The following is a 24,473-nucleotide window of genomic DNA, read 5'->3' as shown; positions in this document are numbered from 1 at the left end:
AAATGTGTGAGCTATAAGAAACGGTGTCTTTGTTATTGGGGATGGGCGGGTGGCATAAGATATTAGATTTATTTAAGTGAGATATACTCATTTGCGTGTGTGTATGCTTTTCTAGTTTCGTTCCCAACGTAAATTTGGGCTAGGCAGTGCCAACCTTCTCGTCTGTTTCCTATTCTGACTCCGCCATCTCATTTTGTTTCTCTTATATGGAGATAGATCGCCTACTATGAATTTTGCACTCAAGCTTTTTGTGTAAAAAAGTAAAAATCCCTTTAAAAGCAGCTTTTTCACAATCGAACTTTGCAACTGGGGCGCTAATGAACACATGCTAGGCTGCGCTGCTACGCTAACAAGTAAGAACAAATCAAAGCGGGTTATTGGAGATAACAAGGCAGTTAGTGAGATGATTACTAGTGCTAGTCTTAGCGCAGATACTCATTTTGTTCTTGCTTTTGTTTTGCGAACTTTTTCTTGTAAAATTAGTGCAACCATCGGTTGGTGTTGTAGATGTTTCGCGCAGGAGGCAGGCAATAGGACCCCTCTTCAGAATGTATTTTGACTGGCTGTAACTTGTTGATTTCCTTTTAAACAGAAATTACATGTGGTATTTCCTGCAAAACTGATATAGAGATGGATCGGTCAATCCACATTCCAGTCAACTGAAATGCAGCCTGACCGAAAATTGAACCAACTTTGGTTGAACCACTTACGCCTGCTATTTCACTGGTGTCAATAAAGGACAAAATGAATTTAGGTGCAAAACGGATCATATCATCTGTTTGCTTTAGTATATGTAACTGTTCATACTTATCACGCACACACACCAGAAGAAAGAAATGAATAAATAAACAAATAAGAAGTCATTGCTGAAGGGTGCTTTCTAGGTTCACCAGCACTTGTAATTTGTACAGTCCTTTTACGCACGATACTATTCTAACTCAAAAAACTGGAAGGTACACTTCCATATTTGCATATTAATTAAATCGGGCATGTAACTATTGTAATAAACAGAAAACTATAAAAAGTGCTAACATGTACCGCAAACAAAAACTTTCACAACCAAATTAAATATAGTAACTCCCAAATGGATGCAGTACAGAGTTGTTCTTCACTTGTAAAAACAAGGTATTAAACAAGCCCACAATTGTGATCAACCACTTGATGGCAGAATCTCCAAGAATGTTACAAGAAAAATCTCCTGCGACTTGTGTCCATCTCCGGCTAGAATTGAAACCAAAAAGTAAATAAATAAGCTCACACACACAGACCCCCACTTCATTTAATCTTTGACATCTAAATTTGGACAGAAATGAAAATATTACCTTGTGAACCCACTCATATTCCCCGCCTTTGGTGTCAAATGTTCCATGTTGCAGACTGGTCAACTTTAGAGTGAAGCGAGGACCACATTCCTGCATGCATCAAGGAGTTTTAATGAAATCATTACAGGTAGAACTAGATGCAGTCCAAGAAAAGGTTCACTGGAATTATATAGAATTTTCCACAATTATATTTAACATATATAGAAATCTCCATAACAGTTTTGAGAAAAATTTGAAGTATCTAATTTGTATCTTCCAGCATATGTTCAAATCAAATCCAGCCAAAAAAACTATTAACAGCGTATAGATCACTGAAATTTGAACCTGGAGACGTGCTACCACATTCCCTTGAAGGGTGTTCTCCCCTTTGGTGTCCTTGGCTTTTGTGCCCTTAGATTCTTTGCTATCAAATACGTACCTAGTAGCATAAATGAAAGAAACATTAAAACAAAGCCACGTAGCAAAGAATGCAAAATACAGCTGAAGGTGAGACTTAAAAAATCCTACCTATGATGGCGAAAGAATATAAAATCACGCTGATTGTGAAAAGTGACAACTCGTCGTCCGCGAAAATTCGGATCTTGAGGGAAAAGCGACTGTATCATCCTAAGAATACAAAAGTTAAAATTGGTTATAAAAACAATGAAAAGGAAGCCTCTTTTCTTAATAAACCAAGGGACTATGCAATCAATTTAAATATTAAGTTATTAACTGCAGAAAAGAACAGAGTTTTTAAGGTATCCATAACTACCATTGAGCAATATATCGTACTTGTGAACTGAACATACACCTAAAAAAGCCGATTATCTGATCCTGCTAATAGAATCTCGGCGGCACACTACCTTGACTGTGTTATTTAACATATATAGGATATCAAGGTAAACGTGGTCAGAAGGTCCTCTCTGCAACTATATAATTCAAGCCACAATATTACCCTTTTATCCTCTTATATCATTTATCAAATTTTTATATTTGTTTCAGTTAATATCATCTTTACACAATTGCACCGGATGCATTATATATGTTAAACCTCTCTACTATCTATCTATCTAAATGGGAAAAGCTAAAATCATGCACACAAATCTATTCAAAATTATAAGAAAACACTCCCACACTGTATCATAAATTCCATATCACAAAATATGCCGATCTGTAGGCAATACCACTGCGCATTACTAATGACAGGCACATTAGTCATTCACTGACGACCATTGTGCAAACCACCAATTCTGAAGGAAACGAAGATGTAAACAAACAAATATAGGGGGCTTAAATAGAAGATTGTCTTTAGAGAAACAAAAGGATAACCCACCATAAAATCCCCTTAATGTGACTGTATATTAAAGATGTATGTATACATAAAAGGAGTTCTACCTTCCAATACGATGTCCCAGACGTGTTGTGAAGTTGTTCAATACCAATTCAGGCTTATGACTAGTAGGGTTACCATGATTCTGCAGGAGATAATGAACGGATGAACACAAAAATGCAAAAAATCATTGTCATGATTCATGCAACCATATTTCATTATCTTATAGGAATCCCATACTCGAAATTGATAATAAGAATTTAAAAGTGATATAAATCCAGCACCAATATCTCATTTCTAAATAGCATATTTTCTTTTACAGGTATATGATCAATATAGACTCCTTATACAAATCCGTACAAACAAATGAAAAAAAGAACCTCACACTCACTGACTCACATTGAGAATAGCATCTTCATCCTCAACCAAAACCCCCTTTGTGTTCAAATTAGAGATTGAATCAACTCTTTTTCTAGCGTTACCTAAACACTGAAATATTTTGTATTTTGATCTATTTCTCCCTAGATCTTTGTTTCCAAGCAACCTCCTCCATCAAATCACTCGCTCAAACTCTCGTTTGATTACCCACTTCTATTCCTCTCCAGTTAATTAAGTGATCACCCCTCGTCCACTCTATCGAGGTCCTTCCCCAATACTTACCTCTCTAAATATTGATTTCCGATTTCACATACTTGAGTTTTTTTGCGGAGATGAAACTTGGACTCCCTTCAAAAACTCCTTCCACCCACCAAGCTTTCACTAAATCATCAAAAGTTGGTTCAAGAAACCAAACCAACTCAAACAGAAAAGTACAAGGTCCCCTAGAAAATTTTCAACAATCCAAAGTGATAGGCCTATGATCTGGAATGGAGCGGATTGTGTAGACTGAATCAGATTTGACTTTTTTTTTTTTATCGGTGAAATGGGTATAATTATTCATAAATATAGTATCAAAAATGTAGAATGAGATATCCCACGGAAATACAACAAGGGAAACTAGAAAACATGAAAAATACAATGCCAAGTCTGCCTCTTAGAAGAAGCACCCCCAACAAAAAATCTATGATCATGCTTGACCGAGCAAGGAATCCCATCGAAAAATAAAGTCCACAGAGTGTGTCTCTCCACTCCTCCCAAAACTTCGACCAAAGAAAAGTGAAACCTTTGATCGATGTAGCGTGGTTACATATATAAATGCACTGTGTTCAACTCAGACAATTCTAAGCTCAATTAGTTTTCCATAAAGTGATGGCATATGAAGGTCAGCAAACCCCTAATTACTAGATGATTGGTCTAAATCCACACGTGTCCCCACCCCCAAAACAAATGGTCCACAATGGACAGGTTACTATAGAATAGCTTGTAGTATATATAACTTCCCATAAAAATAAATTTAAGTAAATAATTCATACCTTGATATTCTTGCGTAGAACAAGGTTTGAGAGCTTAAAATGTGCAGTAGGTCCATCAGGTAAGCTCATAACAAGGAGAGCATCTACAAACAGACAAATGGAATGCTAAAGTTTAAGAACGTATGTCAGATGCTCTTGAAACTACCCTGACATGTTATCTCATGGAACATCATGATGACTAAGAAATTATCTTGACCATCAATACAAGCAAAGAAACAATAAAATTAAATACACAAAGGGCTTTCTAGGACACGAGTAGATCTAACCTGGTTCCCTACGGTTAGTGTGGACAACTATGATAGAAGTAAAATCTTTGTTATTTGCGTACTCCACAATCTGCAGAGATCAGAATTAAAATAATCACTTACAACTATACACAATTTTATTGGAACATACACTTACTCACTTAGGTTATGATATTATACAACCTTCTAAAAGTTAAATACCTTTTTCAAGTCATAGGTTCCTCGTTTGTAATAATGGGCGTTTGGAATCACTGAAAGTAGTTCCGAAATAAAAGCAGGTCCTCTCTGCCAATAAAGACAGCAGACAACATTATTACCACATCAAGCAATCACTCAGATAAGAATTTTTGCTACAATTTCAACTTATTCAGCTGTTGCAAGAACCTGAATGATTCAGGCGCTCCTTGCGATGGCAATCACAACTTAACAACGAAATATAGAAGGATCAAGGAACATACAGAAGAATTGAAGCGGCATGTTGTGATCAATATCTTTGGTGCAGATTCTTGTTTCAAAATTGAACTAAACTCGTCTGCATCATTTCCAGCAAACAACTGCAGAAACATAAATATATAAAAGTAAAAAACCAGAAACAAGGTTAGAAAGGAGTGAATTTCATAACCACGGATACGTATCATAATCAGACTAGAGGGATGTGTCGAATTCTAGCTTAAACCAGATAGCCAACCTTAACATTTCACTTTTTTTAAGAGTTTCCTCAAAGAATAAAATATACAGACTTATATGCTAAGTAATATTTATTTATACCACACTCACTTCAAACAACCCTCACACTATCTCTACATCTGGTGATGTGCAACATGCACATGGGATCCTATACTATCCATCTTTCGCGAAAATAAGGTACACTCTCTACATTCCATTAGTAGGACAAATACAAAAAAAAAGTAATTCAGGGGAAGTACGTGAACCTTGGACATATCTTTCCAAATGTGAAGCTTTTGTTTTCTCGAGATGTGGCGGTCTTCTAAAGTCAAAAGATATATGTCTAAAATAAAACTTACACGAGAAAAAATGGAAGTGTACCTCTTGGTCATCAGGCATACAAACAGTCTCATCAACTTCCCTCGTGTTCTCAATGGTACGAGGAATAGCTTTCACCGGTGGCTACACACAATAAAAAAAACAGTAAAAAAAAGTGATAAAGAGACGATAAATAAAAAGAACATACCTCTTCTCCGAGTTCAAGTGCCCGTCTCTCAGCAGCTTCACGAGCTTTAGATTTCTTTTTCTTCTCACGTTTTTTCTCATGCTTGACCTTAGCATGAACAGCAGATCTTTTCTGTTTATTCTTTATTAGTGATGGTAATATTTCTCTCTTCTTGTTAACCGACCCTTCTTCTTTTTCCTCAATGTCATTGTTATCGTCTTCTCCGTTCTTTCTCTTTCCACCCATTTCTCTCTTTTCTTCTTCTTTTTATCTAATAAATCATAGAATTAAAACTTACAACTAATAACGTTTTCTTTTTTTTAGTTATGCTAATTAACCTAATAGTGATAATGTTTTCTTGTTAATGAAACATTAAAAAGGAGTACATACCAAACTGAAGCTGCGGAGAGAGGCAAATAAATAATGGAGGTCTCAGGTTTATTTGAGACGAGATTTAAGGGTTTTAAACTGGCCCATGGGCTGAGGAAGCCCAATGGACCAGAGGTGGATGGAAGTTGTTGTTTAAAAGGCCCTGTTTTATCAAAGTTGTTGTTAGCATCAAACACCAAATTCTTTTTTCAACTTCAGGAGAGCTACATGTTGATGAAAACACCAAACCAAACACCAAATCGACCAATATTTTGTTCCAGGTTTGATGCTGTATCAAATCACTTACGCGGTTGTAGGAACACCGCGCGGGCTTGGGCTGCTAAATGGGCTTCTATGACGCGGTTTTCCTAAAACCGCGTGCTCTCAATTACAACAACGGCCAAAAAACGGCTATATCTTTCTATTCCTATAAATTGAATCACTCACCCCATATTTTTACACGCACTTCTTTTCTCTACTCTCTACTCTTTATTCTCTACTCTTTACTCTCTATTCTTAAAACAACAATGAGTCAATAACCAAAATCAAAATCAAGAGGGGCTTCATGGATACAAGAAGAAGATGTTGCTCTCACCAATAGTTGGCTACAAGTTAGTCAAAATGGTGTAGTAGGAAATGAGCAAAAGTCGAACGATTTTTAGGCTAGAATTCTAAATGCATTTCATGCAAATTTAGGAAGAATGACCGAACGCAACTTGACGGGTATGAAACACCGTTGATCTATTATTCAACCTAATATCAACAAGTTTCATGCTATTCTTTCTAAAATTCAAGGATCTCCTCCAAGTGGCTATAATGACAATATGATGGTAAGTATTTACTTTTTATTTGTTATTTTTATTAACAAATACATTTTTCAATTCTAATTTAGTTTTTGCTTAATTGGTAGGTTGAGGAAGCAATAAGTGCATATGCGATGCATAATGGGGTTTGGAAGTGGATGCAATGTTATAATATGGTGAAAGACTCACCCAAATGGAAGAGGCTACAGTTGAGAAATTATTTGCATCCCACCAAAAAGTCGAAGTCAAACAGTGGGGAAGGAGGTTCATCAATTCCAATATCAACTGCGACAACTCAATCAATAGATTATGATCCACACCAAGTTCATGGGCTTGAGGATAGACCTCTTGGAAAGAAAGAACGCAAAAAGAGAAAGAAGAAGGTGATTCTAAAGTGGAGGAATCCGCTAAGAAACTTGATGCTTTTCTGATGGAACTTTCTAAAACCACCAAAGAAGGCTATGAATTGGAAGCTCAAAAGCGGTTGAAAAAAAGATGAGATGGAATTGAAAAACTTCAATTGAAGAAAAGTTCGATGGATTGGAAGCTTCAAATCCAAAAAAGAAAAACTTCAATTGAAGAAAGATGCACCCGAAGTTCGAGAAGATGAAAATGATGCGAAAATATTAGGAATGAAATTAGAAGGATTACCCCAAGGCCTTGAGAAATTTGGCAACTCAAAAGGCATAAATTTTACAAAAATGAAGAATCGACTTGGCAATATCTTTGGTAGTAGTCAAAGTAGTGCATAGTCTAAATTTGAGTTTATATGTCTTTTAATTTGAGTTTGTATGTTTTTTAATTTGAGTATTTTAATTTGTCTTTTAATTTATGTCTTTTAATTAATGACGTACTTTAATTTAAGTTTGTATTTTAATTTTAATTAGAATGTACTTTAATTGAATATTTTATTTTAATTTAAAGTTGATACTTTTTATCATTCTAAAAAAAAATTGTATTTTCAAAATTCTCATATACAGAAATCCTTTCATAAAACCACAAATACATAGAAATAAACTTGGAACACAAATACATAGAAATTGAAACGATAAATAAACACAAAGTCTAAATAAAGTGCAAATAAAAATAGAAATCAAGTCCGCCCACGCCTACTCCACAAATGCTCAACCAAGTCATTCTTCAATCTATCATGAACAACTTTTGAACGAACCCTCTCGACGCCAGATGCCTAACGAGATAGAACAAAGTGGCGTTCATCTTCAGGAGCACCTTCTCTACTTGGTATTTCCAAATCAGGAATATACTGCGGGATATCCGTTTCGCATTCATCTTCCACAATCATATTGTGTAAAATAATGCAAACCCTCATAACAGTAGCCATGTTCTCCAAATACCATAACCTGCACGGATTCGCTAAAATAACCCAACGCGATTGTAATTTACCAAACGCCCGCTCTATGTCTTTTCTAGCAGCTTTTTGCCTCTTTGCAAAATGTTTGTCTTGTGCAATAGTCGGTTTAGCAATCGTTTGAATCAAGGTACCATAATTAGGATAAATACCGTCAGCCAAGTAATATCCCATATCATAATGATGGTCATTCACAGTGTAGTTACAAGGAATAGCTCCATCATTGACTATATCATCAAATATTGGTGAGCGGTCAAGCACATTAAGATCATTGTGAGAACCCGCCATTCCAAAAAAAGCATGCCAAATCCATGCGTCACGATCGGCAACTGCCTCCAAAATCACTGTTGGTTTATGCTTATGGCCAGTGTGAGACCCTTGCCACGCGGATGGGCAATTCTTCCATTGCCAGTGCATGCAATCAATGCTTCCTAGCATTCTAGGCCATCCGCGTTTCTAAGACTCTTTAAGCAAACGTTGAATATCTGCAGCATTTGGTTTGCACAAGTATTCACCTCCAAAAATTCTAATAATTCCATCATAGAAATAGCGCATGCATTCATGAGCAGTTGGCTCAGCAACATGTAACATATCATCTACTAGATCAGCGACAGTCCCATAAGCAAGCATTCGTATAGCAGCAATTACTTTTATTTTTGGGTTAATCCCAAACTTACCCGGCACAATTAACTTTTTGTTGAAAATATGGTACATTATGATTAAGATGATTGAAAATACGAGTAAATAATGACTGACCCATACGAAATCGGCGTCGCCGAAAGTCGTGGTCATTTAAATATAGGATCGCGCTCAAGTAGTTAGCATTTACACGAGCCAGTGTTGCCTCGTACTGACGAGGCTTATATTTTATTCCTTTCTTCGAACCACTATGTGGTCTATAAGAAGACTCCACTTCTTGCTGACGCAATAAACTCATACGATGTCAAACTAAAGGTATAGCAATAGCCACTAATTTACAAGTTTTAACTGCAATGCTACCATTTGAAGAGCTCGAGCTCGAGCTCGATGAAGAATCAGAAGAAGATGAATGATCCATTGAAAAAATCTTCAAGAGTTTTGGTAGTGTTTTTTTTTTTGGCTCAAGGAGATGAGTTTAGATGAGAGGGAACATAAAAAATGAAGAGAACATCGCAAAACCGAGAGTTAAATGGTTATAGCACTCGGTTTCTAGAAAACCGCGAGGTTTTGGCAAAACCGCGTGGGTTTGGACCTGTAAGATGGGCTTCTATGGAGCGGTTTTGGCAAAACCGCGTGGGCTATATGGCGCGGTTTTGGCAAAACCGCGTAGTTGCTTGGTGTTTTTTTTATGTTGCTCCTAAAGTTGCTTGGTGTTTTTTTAGTTCAAAATTTTGGTGTTTTTTTTGTTACTCTGCTAAAGATGCTCTAAGGGGTTTTTAGGTTTTAGTCCTCCTAATAATAGGGTAATTAGGCTTTGGTCCAACAATGATTGATTATTAGGTTTTGGTCCTCCTAATTGTGAGTTGACTTGGTTGACCAATGATAGACGTCCGCCCATCTCACATATTTTGCTATTACCCACAATACCCTTATGAGGTCAATGTTGACCGAGTTGACCATCTCTAATTTTGTAGTTTGACGCCAATTCGACAGTATGTGATGAGACACGTGGTCTATTTTTAACGGGTAAGATCATCTAGATCTTGGCCGTTATTATCAAAACACGTGTTAACTGTGGATCTCGATAAAATTGGTGGGAATACACTCACTAACTCACGCCATTTCTCTTCGTTCACTCTCTCTCATTTCTGTTTCTCATTTCTTTAATTTGTTCTGTCATTTTCCACACAGAGAGAATGATAGTGTTAACAATCTCTCATTGATGTAGTTTGGATCTTCGAAGGAAATAGCAAACTTGGTTAGGAGTTGGAGTTTTATATATTAAAAAAAAAAACTTGGTTAGGAGTTGAAGTTGGAGTTTTATATATATATATATATATATATATATATATATATATAACTTGGTTAGGTACGTTGTCAATGCCCCTTCTTTTGCATGTTTAATCTGCATGTCAATGATTGTTTTGAATATTTAAACCCTAATAACGTTTAATTAGGTCATAAATATTTCGTATTTTTTTATTCCAATGGATTTTGTCTATTGGTTATGTTATTTAATTTAAAATGAGGGATTCTCCATGCTGTTGCCATTAAATAATTATTTAAGAATAGTGGATTTGTATTTCAGTTTGTATTTTATTGATGTTTATGTCCATTCCTTATTATATAAAATGTTGTGTTTTGGCTTTGGTTCAGTCATGTGGTATGACAAAAGAAAATTTGTTGTTCATGTGGGAGGTTCATGGAAAAAAACTATGCCTGGTTTATTTGGTTTGGAGGAGTACTTTGGTGGAAGGAGATAAGTTGAATTGGATGGAATTCATCAAGGAAATTAGGATGTTTGTTCTCAGGAAAAATGTGTCATATATTCAATGCATTTTAGTAGGATTTTTGTGTCCACTAAGTATTGACAAACAACTTATGGATATGTGGGAGAACATAATGGTTGAAAGTGACAATAAATTTCATCTGTTTCTGTCTTATGATTACCAGAATGTGCAAGGAATGACCCAAGATTGGGAGACAAACCCTAGGGTCATGGGTGTATGTCCTTCAATGCCCACACATGAGTCCACACTTAATTCAAGTCCACCAATTGATGAGTCTAGTTCAGTCCATTCACATCATCCAAGCCCATCTCTCATCTTTGACTTGACCATGCCAAATAATGAGTCAAGTGAAAATGTCATTGTAGACTTAACCACTCCACAGCCTATGCCAAATGATGAGTCAACTAGAAATGTCATTGTAGACTTAACCACTTCAAAACAACCTATTCTGACCAAAAAACCAAATGCAAAACTTCCTATAAGAGTAGTTGTTTCGACCCCCACCTACGTGGCAAACGTCCATTGGTAGGAATATCCAATTTATTCGTTTAATCGACAGGGCTAAAGCCCAATTCGCAATATCATGGATCAATGTACAGGCCCATTAACTCATGTGGTTAAGGCTGAACCTTAGCCACATGGCTTGCCACTAATGTACGTTGATTTATGTCCAGATTCGTTTCTTATCAAAGAGATAACTATCAGTAAGTTATAGTATATCACAATTGCTCAAGCTACAAGATTACTTGAGCTACAAGGACTCTCTACTCTATCTATATAAATACAAAACTATTTTTCATTCAGAACTACGTTCTTGAGACTTGATCCCATTGATAATTTGGGTACGTAGGCAACCGCAAGGTACAGTCTCATCATTCCCCCGATCACCATCATTTTTCCAATTACTTTTCTACGTTCTTCGTCTCTTTTATCAACACTTGATGTTTTGATCATATATGGTCGAAACATAATTGGCGCCGTCTGCGGTTCTATTGCCAAACCGACGATCACGTTCTACAAAAGTTATGACGAATACTCGACGAGCCTAAGTTCTCGATGCACTTACTGACAATCATCGCGAATGTGCGGTTCCTGGTCAACCTGGCGGTATCGAACTACTCCCTCCTATTCCTTTTCAACATCCGATTGCATACGACCCGACTACCGTTCCACCGATGCGCCAAATTATTCAGCACGAAGTTATTGCCTCTGACGATTCTTCGTCATCTGTTGCGGATAATGTCCGTCATATGTCTCGAGGCATTCTTGTATTGAAAATATTACACTGGTCTTGTTTCATGCTGTAAGACGTCTTAAGCTTATTTCAAAGAAGGAATAGTCGAAGTTTATACTTGTCGAATATCCGCTGCGCAAGTTTTTTCGCAACGTCTACGGATCGAGTCGCAGAATGGAAAAGTTACCTTAGCATTTACAACATTGTCTCTGACACTCATACAATTAAACAGAGACAAACTTTGGTTTCGCTAATGACTGATTTTCTTATTGATGATATTCCTATGTCGAAAGCATTACTCGATGAGGAAAACGTCGATCTCTAATTGTCATTACCTCCCGGGGGCGATGACTTGAAATATTTATCGGATATATCAGCTACTTGCTAGATTTACACCGATAGTTCGTATGATAAGTCTGCCTCCGGTCTTGTTTGTGTCATCTTGAAGCTGAATGAGGACATAATTGAGAGGTCTCTACATTGGGGATTTGACGCGTCAAATAATATGGCCGAGTCCGAAACTGTCATTTGTGGTATACGCACAACTCTTCAACTGGGGGCGACTAAGTTACGATTAATTATTCTAAGCTAGTCGTTAGCCAATTTGAATGATAATATGTGGCTCGCAATGATAGAATGGACGTTTATTTAGACTTTGTTCAACGAATTGCATGAAATTTTACATCTATCATTATTATGCGAAGATCCTTTTATGATGTAAGCGCCATGATTCTATCGCGATACTTATCCATAGAAAATCAAGTCGTCATCGTTATGACAACACCGGATTAACCACTTTATTGTAAGATGATTCCAATGAGCTTGGCGATAATGTCGGTATCTACCGACGACGATCATGCAACCGACGACGATGCTCGGGAATTTCGATGACTAAAAACTCTATCACAAAGAAAGACAAGTCTCAATCCTATCCTTCGTTGTTTGGGCAGAACGAACAATTTACTAGGCCACGAAGGAATTCATTTAGGACTATGTGAACACCACTCCCGGGGGCAAAGTCTCGCTCACATAGCAATGACCCAATGGTATTGGTGGCCATACATGCCAAAGGATGTTAAGCGTTTGTCCGAGAAGTGTGTGCCTTGTCAAACACATGATATATGATATGGGTCAACTTCCCGCGATGAAGCGTCATCCAATCCATAAACCTTGGTCATTTGCGAAATGGGGCCTTGACATTGTTGGTTTATTTCCGACAGCCCCTGACAGTATTCGTTTCTGGCTCGTCACAACAAATTATTTTACTAAATGAGCGGACAAAATTAACAAGTTGAACAAAAAACCTGAGTTCTAATGTTATAATTTTGTTTCCATCGCAACGTTATTATCGCTACAACAAAATCTGGCAAAATTACCACGTTTAATTTCGTCAGTCTAAGTTGAATGCTTTTACGCTCGCTTAGTCGTTACTATCACTACAACAAAATCTGGCAAAATTACCACGTTTAATTTCGTCAGTCTAAGTTGAATGCTTTTACGCTCGCTTAGTCGTTACTATCGCTACGATAAAATCTGACGAAATTATCACGTTTAATTTCGTCAGTCTAAGTTGAACGCTTTTATGCTCGCTTAGTCATTACTATTACTACAATAAAATCTGACGAAATTACCACGTTTAATTTAAATTGGGTCTAAGATGAACGCTTTTAAATTTCGCTTAGTCATTACTATCATTACAACAAAAAATTTTAAATTACCACGTTTAATTTTCGTGGAGTCCTAAGTTGAACGCTTTTATTTCGCTTTAGTCGTTACTATCACTACAATAAAATATGGCGAAATTACCACGTTTAATTTCGTCAGTCTAAGTTGAATGCTTTTACGCTCGCTTAGTCGTTGCTATCGCTCCGACAAAATCTGATGAAATTACCACGTTTAATTTCGTCAGTCTAAGTTGAACGCTTTTACGCTCGCTTAGTCGTTACTATCACTACAATAAAATCTGGCGAAATTACCACGTTTAATTTCGACAGTCTAAGTTGAACGCTGTTACGCTCGCTTAGTCGTATTATCGTTATAACAAAATCTGACGAACTTACCACATTTAATTTTGTCATTCTAAATTGAACGATTTTACGCTCGCTTAGTCGGTTACTCGCGCTATGTCAACATCTGATGAAGTTACCCCGTTTCGTTTTGGGATTAGCGTCGGAGCATTTTTTCGCTCAATCTAATTTTGCAAGCTTAAAGTTAGTATTGGGGGCGTTTCATTCTATTTCGTGTTATCTATATAAATCAACAACATTGTCAGTTTTACACAGGTATGTTATCAGACATCGCAACTATATTCAATTGCCAAAACATACTTTATTTTTATTTTTCATCAAAAGAAGTTTTAGCTCTATGGTATTACATTCACACAATTACCTAATCAATTGTCTTACGGTTGTTCGATTAAATATTTATTTTCTTCTTCGAAATCTGCATTCGCTTCGCTTAGCGCTTTCGGTTAACTATTTTCCGCAGTCATTCTTTTTTCTAAGGAATTATGCCGATCTTTCTACGAAAAAAATTCCGAGCGAAAATTTTCGTCATCGTCATTATTTTTTCTAAGACATTCTGCCGATCTTTCTACGAAAAATTTACCAAGTGAAATTTGTTGACAGCTTCATTATTTTTTCTAAGGCATTAAGCAGAACTTTCTGAGCGAAACTTTCCGAGGCTCGTACAACCGTCGTTTCTCTGTGCGGCAAAAATTCGCTTTACGTTAACTTTGTAAACGAAAACTTTATTCAGCTTATTTATTTATTTCTCTACGGCATTGTGATCTTTCCGTTCAAAATTTGTCGTCAATATCTTTTGCTCGTAATTCCGTCGTTTCAACCTGCGAAGAAAATACAAATCTTTTCGTTAGTCTTTCAGACTTAACCAAAATTTGAAGCTAAATGGAAAAAAATACTGACATACCTGTTTCATGTTGTCGAATTTTTTTGCCACCACTTTGTCATATTCTCCGAACTTTTATCCGTCTTCTTCGGCAGCCCAAAATAACTCAATAATTGCACAATTTCTTTGTTTAACGGAATTGCACTCCCGCAACTTAATTGTGAGTAAGCCGTTACTACTTTATCTTCTTCGACTTTCGTTTCAAATGCATACACTTCATCTATCTCAAATATCTCGAGTATTAGTATTTTCTGTAGTTCTTTAAGCGACCATCGACGCGGTTTCATGTAGTCGCTGTATCTGTCACCTTCTTTCCACCTCACCAAGTCTGCGATCGTCATCGAGTTTTCTTCTCAAGTATTTTTCACCCGTATAGTACGGTCGTTTCTCCCTGAAAAAAAAAAGAAAAAAATAATAAATAAAATTAGGGTCAGATAGCTCAAAAACCAAGTCCACAGGCCAAATCAATGCAGTACAGGTACGGTGCCCCTCTTTTGTTGGCGCTGCACCGTATCATGTTTGTTAAACATTGGGTTTGAATACTGGCGCCTTCTTCTTTCACGACAACAGAGTTGTGTTTTTGCATATGACGAGCTTCCTCTTCATGATTCTTTCTGTTCCAATTAGATGCGGGTGGAGAACGGTTAAGGGAAAGGAAAAACACGATACCACCGTTCATAACGCACCCAAAGCTTAATCGGCATCATCTTCAGTATCGCCTTCACAGCGTTTCTTCCTCAGCCTTCGTATTTTTAAGTGTCCAGCGTTTCCTCCACATGCAACGTTCTAAACAAACCTAAGTAAATCTATATCTAAACCAAGATTGATGTCGAGGAAACGTACCTGTAAGGCAACGCAAAGGAGTGCAGCTGTAACTCTTGTCAGGTTGTTAGGCTATTGTTTCGCGAACAAAGTGCAGCTGCGTGTTTTTGCGCACTTGACTATTGGGAGCCTTGATCCAGTACTGGTTGATGAGCGTCCATGGTTTTTTCATAGGTTGGAATATGCGGCACAACACTTATATAAGGTTCGAGCTGTTTTTCAGTATTGGTGGGATTCTTTTCTGTTCCAAACTTCATCCGTCATCTCAAGAATCTACTTCATATTCTTATCACATCCGAACACTTTGAGTCCAATTAATATTTAACTTCTTTTTATTATTATTATTACTAAACTGCTCCTACGTTTAATTTTCAACGGTATAATCCAAGTATCGCTATTCCGTTGGCACGCATCGTCGAATTCAAATTTCGTATTATTACGTGATGCGTTCGGTACAGTTTTCGCCAATCGAATTTTTTTGCAATTTTATTTCTGTGCATTTTCGGCCATATTTTATTTAACTACATTGTGTCCCGTATACGCTAGTTTGACATTATTTCGTTTCCGATAATTCACAATTTTTTTTCGACAGTCAATTTTTCAATTATTTATTTTCGCACGACACTTCGTTATACATTCCGCTCATTTTTCTTTCTTCTTTGTCATATGAACTTTGTTCGCATGCCAAAGAGGGGGCGGTGTTTCGACCCCCACCTACGTGGCAAACGTCCATTGGTAGGAATCTCCACTTGATTCATGACCGATGTGGCTAAAGCCCAATTCGCAATATCATGGATCAATGTACAGGCCCATTAACTCATGTGGTTAAGGCTGAACCTTAGCCACATGGCTTGCCACTAATGTACGTTGATTTATGTCTAGATTCGTTTCTTATCAAAGAGATAACTATCAGTTGAAAGTTATAGTATATCACAATTGCTCAAGCTACAAGATTACTTGAGCTACAATGACTCTCTACTCTATATATCTATATAAATACCAAACTATTTTTCATTCAGAACTACGTTCTTGAGACTTGATCCCATTGATAATTTGGGTACGTAGGCAACCGCAAGGTATAGTCTCATCATTCTCCCGATCACCATCATTTTTCCAATTACTTTTCTACGTTCTTCGTCTCTTTTATCAACACTTGATGTTTTGATCATATCTGGTCGAAACAGTAGTATTGATAAAAGATGGGATTCCAAAGAATTTTTTACAAAGCAAGTCTAATTTATATGATTTTGAAAGTCAGAGTGATGAAGATGATGTTGAACCAATTCTGGAAGCAAGTGATGAATCATTGAATGAAGGATTTAAGGATGATCAGGGGGGGGGAGATTGGCTTTGAAAGTCAAAGTGAGGATGGAGATGGTGTGGAAGCAACTGTTGTTGATCAACAAGTTGTTGGGAGTAGTCAAGCATGTGTGGAAGTTCTTTCTCAATTCAATGATTTGTTTGAGAGTGGTGAGGCATTTGAGCATGATGTTGAACACAGAAACAATGATATATTCCTTGGTGGTAGCTCAGATGATGAAAATTATAGACAGTTTTATATTGTTGCTAAATTTGGCCCTTGTAGTCAAGATACATTTAATTTGGGTGATCCTGAATCTGAGAAAGAATATGAGAATTGGGATCCTGTTGATGTACATTCAAGTGAGACTTCAGAAGGTTCACTAGTGTCAGATAATGAAGAAGAAGATACTGAGATGAACAATTTTGTAATATCAACAATAAATTATTATGTGGAAAAAGATACTGAGAGGGTTGATAACCTAGAAGCAACAGTCTCCAAAAAAAACCTTGAAATTGAAAACAAATATGGAATGGAGACACATTAGAGAGTGTAGACAATTTATAAAAAATATGGCAGTCTCCCACATGTTTAGTTTTCAAACAGAAGAAGAATGATAAGGAAAGGTATTTTGTGATTTGTAAAGATAAGGACTGCAAGTGGTTTATGAAATGTAGCAAGAAAATAAATGAGTTTACAGTGAAGCTCAGGAAGTATAATGACATCCATACTTATGAAGCTGATGAGGAGAACAAAGTTGTGCAAGTACTAGTAGAAAAAAAAAAGGTTTTTATGACTGTTTTAAAAAAAAAATTGTGACAAAGCGGTCACAAATGGTTTTTTTTTTAAATAAAATGTATATATGTGAAGAATTATTTGTGACTATTTTACTAAAATAGTTATATTTTTCCGGAATTTATGTGACGCCCAATAAACCGCACTAAAAAAAACTACTTGGCCCACGTTCAGGTCTCCCAAAGCTCTCTTCAAACACTTGTAGGTTTATGCCTCTAAGGGGTCGCTTTTTTTTTTCTCGAGCCTATGAATCTTTGAATCTTTGAATTGAATGGTTCATCCTCGAATGCTAAATGTCGATTTTTGAATTCTAAAAATATGTTTGTTTTTCAAAATGAATATAAATCATTAGGACAATTTTACTCATGCTATCTATTTTAAACACTAACTTGATTTCTTGTTAAACAAAATATATATTATATTTGAGGAGAAGAGATGGATTATCGAAAAAAATAAATAATAAATAAATTTATTTAAAATATGCTTTTTCACAAATATATTTTAACGGTTTATTTTCATATTTTGTTTATTTTGAATATATATATATATATATATATATATATATATATATATATATATATATATATATATATATATATATATATATGTAATTCTATTTTAACAAAGTGGATATCATTATTGAAAAAAAATGAAAAACTCATGCCAACATTAAATTTTAAGCCATAAAGTCCAAGGTAGGAAAAGTAGATGGGTTTTGAGATTGGGTTCCAAGAAAGTGAGAAGGGACTTTTTTTTTTCAAGATTAAATTCAAAGATTCGTAAGAATTTTTTGGTGCTGAATGCTGAATCTTAAAAAATCAAAAATGAATGCTTTAAACTAAAAAAAAAAAAAGCCTCTGAATTTTAAAACTTAAGTTTAAGATCTCTGAATGCTGAATTCAAAAAAAACAAACAACCCCTAAGAAATGCTTCACAAAAAAGGTAAAAATATAAGAAAAAAAAAACAAAATGAATCGCACGATCTCTCACGACTCCGATTAGGATTATTTTCCAAATATCAAGCGGCAAACTAATTTCAGTTCCCACCTATTTGTTTTTGGAAAATTAAGAAAATAACTGTTTGTCCTGTCTCACCCACTTAATGCTCGCTTCTTTCGCTCACTCAACCAAATACAAATTCACTCTTTTTGAGTGTTTTTAAAATAATGATTTGATTTGATTTATACTAATATTTTGTTTCGGTGATTTTGTAGGTTGTTTTGTAACACTTTTTTCGGAGTAGCACTACTGTATTCACTAATCTTTATCGGCAGATTTTGAAAGAAGTCGCGGAGGAAGAAGCAAGGCAAACAGGTTTAGACGGGAGGATCTAAAGGTTTTGTAGTAGTTTTAGAGAACAACAGTTTTGTGGAAATTATTGATGCAGTTTTGGAAGTGCTGAATGTAAAGTAAAGGTAAGGATTTTGAAGAAACATGTGAGTCATCTTTTCGACTTGTATTAAATGATATTTTCATTTTGCAGACGGTTACTATTGGTAGTGAGCTTGAAAGAAGGGTTTTACCAAAAAAATTTATTGGTGTTTAAAGTAAGAAGGATATATGCCCTTTTTATGTTACTTTGTGCAAAGCTGTCTGATTTATATGTAAAAATAAGATCTAAGGATATGCTCTCTCCTTTTCTAATTGACAGGTTGCTGCTGCAGCAGCTACACTAGGCATGTCACTAGATCTTGTTGCTGCTGAGGCGCAACACGCATCAAAAATGGTACAGAATTCAGTGACAAGTTTATCTACTTACGATGATGCATTGAAAGATCTTTGTGATCATTTTTTACAAGCTGATCCCAATGTATGTCTGCAACCCAACATCTATGGATACTCAACTAAAGTTTCCAAAAAGTAATGTCCACATAAAGTACACTTTATATCTATTGGACTGCATGTGTGTCTGTCAGATGTGTATGAAAACGTATATATACCATTAGAATGACGAGAAAGTTTACTACACAATGAAAAAACTATTCAAGTTATTGTACATATTATCATAAGTTCTAATGTAGGAAAATGAGGACAATGCATATGTGGTTGTCTATATGTAATACATGAAGAAGTAATTTATTGTATTGCCCATTTTGACAAGCATTTATCATATTTTTCCTTCTATTAATGCAAAATAGTTTGCTTAGTCCATTTTGTTATGTGGAATGCAGGTTCCTCTTAACTCTGAAAGCTCATACGTTATCTTCTTGGTTAATGGGTTAGTCTTTGTTTTCCTTTTTTATATTAGTTTGAAAAATATGGATGTAGGTATTGAGTTTCAGAACTAGTTAAATATCCATGTGATTTTCATCTGTTGTTGTTTTTTTTTTTTGATAATCTCATCTGTTGTCTTTGAAGTTACTAAAATTGTATCAATAGGATCTGTTGTCTCAAATTTTGATAATCTCATCTGTTGCTGTGATCAATAGGATAAACTGTATATTCTTTTGTGTGCATGTGTTGTTTGGGGGGGGGGGGGTGGATTGAAAATCAAGTCAATCATAATTGAAACTGAAAAGTACAGTCCGACTTTCATATTGATGGGCTTGGAGTTATATATATATATATATATATATTGTGCAAGTATATACATTTGAGGAACAACAATTATGTTAGCATAGCAAAGGTTTGGGGTCCTAGCATTCACGTGGCCTTTGTCTACCACACAAACTAGGTGGGCACCTTCTGCACCATTTCCCATTTAATGACCTATTGGAGAAAAGAAACTGCAACAAGTGATGCAGGAAAGTCACCATAAAGGGTTAATTGGGCTAGCCTACAAAGTGAAGAACAAGAGGGTACAAATTAGCGATACTTTTTAATCTGGTGTCCTTTACACTCCCCTGTTGCCATTCTCAAGAGTAGCTCTAAGATGAATTCCATTTTATTGTTCATTATGAAGTTCCAATTGCCCTCTCCCAGATAGCCAAGTGATGTTGGCTTCATGATGCATTTGCAACTAAGAGGCTTAGGTGTTAAGGACACAATCAATCATTCTGATGGCACCCATTTGCTGCATGTTCTCCTTCGAGCGAAAGTCGCGACTTGATTGAAAAAGAAATTAGAAAAAGGATAAGATGAAAAACTTATTTTGGTTTTGCGGGAGGGGGAGAATTATTTTTGTATGAAAAAATGTCGGGACGTCTATATTATAGACTTTTGAGAGAACATCAACAAGGCGTCACTTGGTGAGGTTTGGCATTGCTTCGTAAGCTCTTTGGATGGACGTCGAGCTGGCCAAATATGACAAAGTGACATTCATGTCTTGGGCAACTTTAACAATCATATTATTGTAGCAAAGTCATATTTTTCTGGATGGTTAATTATGATAACTTGGTTAAGCATATCCAATAGTGGTTGATGATGGCTTGTCAGTTGGAACTTGTATTTTGAAGAATTGGTAAAATGGGTGGTATCATTGAAGCAATTTAAGGAAGTTGTGTATGATCGAAGGAGAAAGCTATGGACCGTGGGTTGTCTTACTATCTTAATGTAAGGGATTTTTCCTTCTTTGGTAGTGTCAGAATAATGAATTAGTATACATTAGAAGAATATGGATTGATAGAAGATCATATTGGGCCCATGGTGGTTGGAGCAAATTTTGATGTTAAAATATCATTGACTGAATTTTATTGGAGTTTATTTTCTTCAGAATTAGTATTGTAAGAGAGTTGTCATCATTTGTCAGAAGTCCTGATTTCAGTTAGTTGCTTATTAGGTGCGATGGATTTTTAGATTCTTGGTGGAGCACATTCACATCGTAGCAGTTAAACGTGGAGGGACTCCAACCGAAATATTGCTTAGCATCTATACAATTAAAAACTGTAATTGTCTATGTACTTAAATAATATAAATAAAAAATAGAATTTGTTTTTCTTTGTAAACTAGAGCCCAAACATCGAAGGGGCCGAAGAGCATGTTTATTATTCGCGTCCAAGTGACTACTGTATCAAATCACACTCTAATATAAATTAATCTCTATCCTTTTTGGCTTTTTTGTGTGTGTGCAGGACTTGAAGTGTTTCGTCTTCCCTCTGATGTCCCTTCACTTTAAAATCCAGCCGATCTAGATTGTAATCAGCAGTGGTGGTTACTGAATTAGACATGGTTACTGAATCAATTGGAATGGTTCTTGGTGTTATATTCGACTGGGTGTTGTTCAATGTGAAGTTTTGAATATTACAAGTAAAAGGATTGGGTTAGTATTAGTTACCAGTTATTGTAAACATAGACATGTGTGATTGGGTTAGTAACTTAGTATTAGTTGCCAGTTCTTCGACCTTCTTTGGATTTGTATGTGCTGTTGACATGGTGAATCAAATGGTGCAGTTCATTAATTTGGTGTGGATTTGAATTTGTCTGGTTTTTTTTTCCTTATCTGGCTCTGTTACACACAACCACACTCAAGAAAAGACACATGGAACTCGAATCTATCATTTCCTTTGAAATAGGATGATGGAGTTGTGGTTATTTTGGAGAAAGTCAGTGGTGAGGCAGACACCCCATTGTTCATGGTGTTGTAGCTGCTTGCCCTGTAGTAGGTATAGGTTCACTGCTTTAGGTAGAAGCACCATTGCTTGCGACTTATATAGTTATACAATATATGTTCTAAAGATACAACACCGATTAAGCAATACTATAGAATGGTTCGTTTGCTCTGGAACAAAATGATCTAAATGCTTCAGGAATTCTTGCTTCCACTGGAGCTCTGTAAGTCTCTATACATATTGAATGGATGTCGTGTACACGTGTGAAATGGTCAAATGGATATCTTGATTGATCCTAAACATATAAATGAATGGATTTACTTCCACACACAATAAGGAGATATTTGCGGTGATTTATGCAGTGCACAAATGGCGTTCAAGATTATCATTGATATGGTATTGTGTCCTCAAATATATCATAGAACAGTGTATTGGGCGCTACTCCACAAGACCACAACAAGGGAATTTGCGTACCAATCGCTAGGGCGGACTGAGTGTGGGCAAGAAAGCATAGGTGACTCAACACTTGAACACCTATTACTAGACACAAATATTTTCTAGTACGTATAAGTGTGCGTTTGTTACTGAACTTTTATGGCCTGGAATCTGGAGTGCATATATGTCAAAGGCGAGGGATATGAGCCACTAGATTCCCCATGCATCCTCTTTTATAGTGCAACCTTAGGATTCTAGCTAAGTTCTTATGTTATTTTGTTTAGGGTCAGGGAAGTAAAGAAGGAATCTACTTCTGTTGCTTGTAGTTTCATGGTTGTGCTCTTTGAACAAGGACTTGACTTTGACCTCTTTATGAATATCAGGTGATTCTTAATTACTAGGTATTTTTTTTTCCAATAATTCTTTTGTTTCTGCTACTATACTTGGCTATATGATGATTATTTTCTTTTGTTTCCATATTTATATGATGATTCTACTGTAGAATGTTTCTTATATTTTAGTGGACATCATCACCAAGTTGATGCTATTAGTCTTTATTTGAAAGGTTGATATTTGGTAATGTTACTAGCAAAAGTGATAGTAGTTGTTTTTAGTGGTATGCGCAGGGCAGAAAGTTTGAGTCGTGTTCAAGCTGGGATTCCACTACCTACACGAAAACGTTACCCTATTGAGTCTACATTCAAGCGAACCAAGTTTCGTTACTTGTTGATGTATGTGCTAAAAGCTACAAAACTAATAGGTTAGACTGTTCAAACTGAAATTTTTATCGTTCACATACTTACACTGATAATGAATTATCGTAGTTTACTTTTCGACTCTTAAGGACTTCAAATTGATTAAAGTGTACATATACATTTTTTTTTCCATCTCCTTGGGGGTAGGCTAAAGCATTGGCAGCACATTTATTTATTTATATATAGGTGTTTTGTACCTGGTTGTAAGTGTTTGAGTTATTCACAAAGGGTTTGAGTTGTACATGTATTCCCCAAGAACAATTAATGGGTATTGGACCTAAGTATATCTTGGTTTAACTTAACAATGGATAGATTGTTTGTTTGCGATATCAGGGTTTCTTATAAGATGCTTATAATGATTTGTAGCTTGTTTCAAATAGTTTCGGTCGACTTACCCCTTAGATATATTAACAGTTGCAATTCTACTTATTCACATAGGTATTTATGATCTTGAGTTAACTATTTTGCATTCAACTATCATACGTACTAATGATTTACTTTAAATCCTTAAGAAATATCTTATATATAATTTGTGCATGCCTAGATTACTTGGTTACCTTGTATATCGGTGCATTTACTAACTATTTTATATCAAGCTATATTGAGTGTCACCATCTCTTTTCAATTGCAGAATTCAAGTGGGCTAGTGTGTTAAAAGAGTGAGCTAGGATTTTGGGGCTCCCCTGGAGGAATGAATGCTACCAGTTGGGAAAGAGATGTGGATTTGTCCAATTTGTTCATTTGTGGGTAATCGACTTTGATGAGATTAGGTTATTTTTTCATTTGGATTTGGATTAAGCTTATTATATTTATATGAATTAGATTGGAAATGTGTTATTTACTTCATTACATTTTACGATTAAGTACAAATATAAATTGGTTATCCAATGGGATTGGAATGTTTTAATTAAATTAGCAATATATATGAGAGTTATTTGAAATTTAATGGATCATATTCAGATATGTAGTTTATTCAGGTGTGTAGTTTATTGCAAGTCCCCAATTTTGGGGTTTTTATATATATATTCATGTTTTTTTTATATATATATCACTGTTTTACCCAAGCTGTCATGACTAATGATACTTTTTATGACCGTTAAAAAAGATGAATGCATAACAGTTTATTTAAACCGTCACAAATGATGTGATTTGTTGTGACGGTTTTTTAGCAGTTGTTACCGTTTATTTATGGTTTTATGACCGTTAAAAGGATGAATACATAACCGTTTATTTAAAACCGTCACAAATGATATGATTTGTTGTGACGGTTTTTGAGCAGTTGTTACGGTTTTTTATTGTAGAGAGAGGC

The 24,473-nt window shown here is 35.7% G+C and overlaps 2 protein-coding genes across 24 annotated transcripts; one reads left to right on the top strand and one right to left on the bottom strand.

The window, feature by feature from the left end:
- Positions 1-931: 931 nt before the first annotated feature.
- MEE49 (Ribosomal RNA processing Brix domain protein) lies at positions 932-5,939 on the bottom strand. 2 transcript variants are annotated; one of them, XM_086602713.1, is made up of 12 exons: positions 5,850-5,939; positions 5,481-5,730; positions 5,336-5,416; positions 4,747-4,842; positions 4,490-4,573; positions 4,310-4,379; positions 4,044-4,126; positions 2,697-2,776; positions 1,830-1,928; positions 1,647-1,740; positions 1,323-1,412; positions 932-1,221 (listed from the first exon to the last, which is right to left on the bottom strand). In XM_086602713.1, the coding sequence occupies exons 2-12, from the start codon at positions 5,703-5,705 to the stop codon at positions 1,183-1,185; spliced, it is 1,041 nt and encodes a 346-aa protein (XP_086458839.1). In that variant the 5' UTR covers positions 5,706-5,730; positions 5,850-5,939; the 3' UTR covers positions 932-1,182. The 2 variants fall into 2 exon arrangements, with proteins under 2 accessions (XP_086458839.1, XP_086458838.1); XM_086602712.1 differs by lacking the exon at positions 5,850-5,939 and having other exon boundaries at positions 5,481-5,843.
- A 12,432-nt stretch (positions 5,940-18,371) lies between these two features.
- Positions 18,372-24,105, top strand: LOC147510878 (uncharacterized). Of its 22 annotated transcripts, none has more exons than XR_015219061.1 (9): positions 18,436-18,902; positions 18,971-19,034; positions 19,139-19,213; positions 19,659-19,705; positions 21,498-21,685; positions 22,337-22,488; positions 22,694-22,792; positions 23,024-23,169; positions 23,796-24,070. XR_015219061.1 is itself a non-coding variant. In XM_086602705.1 (8 exons), the coding sequence occupies exons 4-8, from the start codon at positions 19,166-19,168 to the stop codon at positions 23,825-23,827; spliced, it is 456 nt and encodes a 151-aa protein (XP_086458831.1). In that variant the 5' UTR covers positions 18,372-18,429; positions 18,702-18,902; positions 18,971-19,034; positions 19,139-19,165; the 3' UTR covers positions 23,828-24,105. The 22 variants fall into 22 exon arrangements, 8 of the variants coding, with proteins under 8 accessions (XP_086458831.1, XP_086458836.1, XP_086458834.1 ...); XR_015219059.1 differs by having other exon boundaries at positions 21,498-22,197; positions 22,736-22,792; positions 23,036-23,169; XM_086602705.1 differs by lacking the exons at positions 21,498-21,685; positions 22,337-22,488 and adding an exon at positions 18,372-18,429 and having other exon boundaries at positions 18,702-18,902; positions 19,139-19,297; positions 23,796-24,105.
- Positions 24,106-24,473: the final 368 nt, after the last annotated feature.

Source organism: Coptis chinensis, chromosome 3 (assembly GCF_015680905.1).
Source record: "Coptis chinensis isolate HL-2020 chromosome 3, ASM1568090v1, whole genome shotgun sequence".
Lineage (NCBI taxonomy): Eukaryota > Viridiplantae > Streptophyta > Magnoliopsida > Ranunculales > Ranunculaceae > Coptis > Coptis chinensis.
The sequence above is the reverse complement of the archived record's forward strand: the minus strand, read 5'-3'. Positions and strand labels throughout refer to the sequence as shown.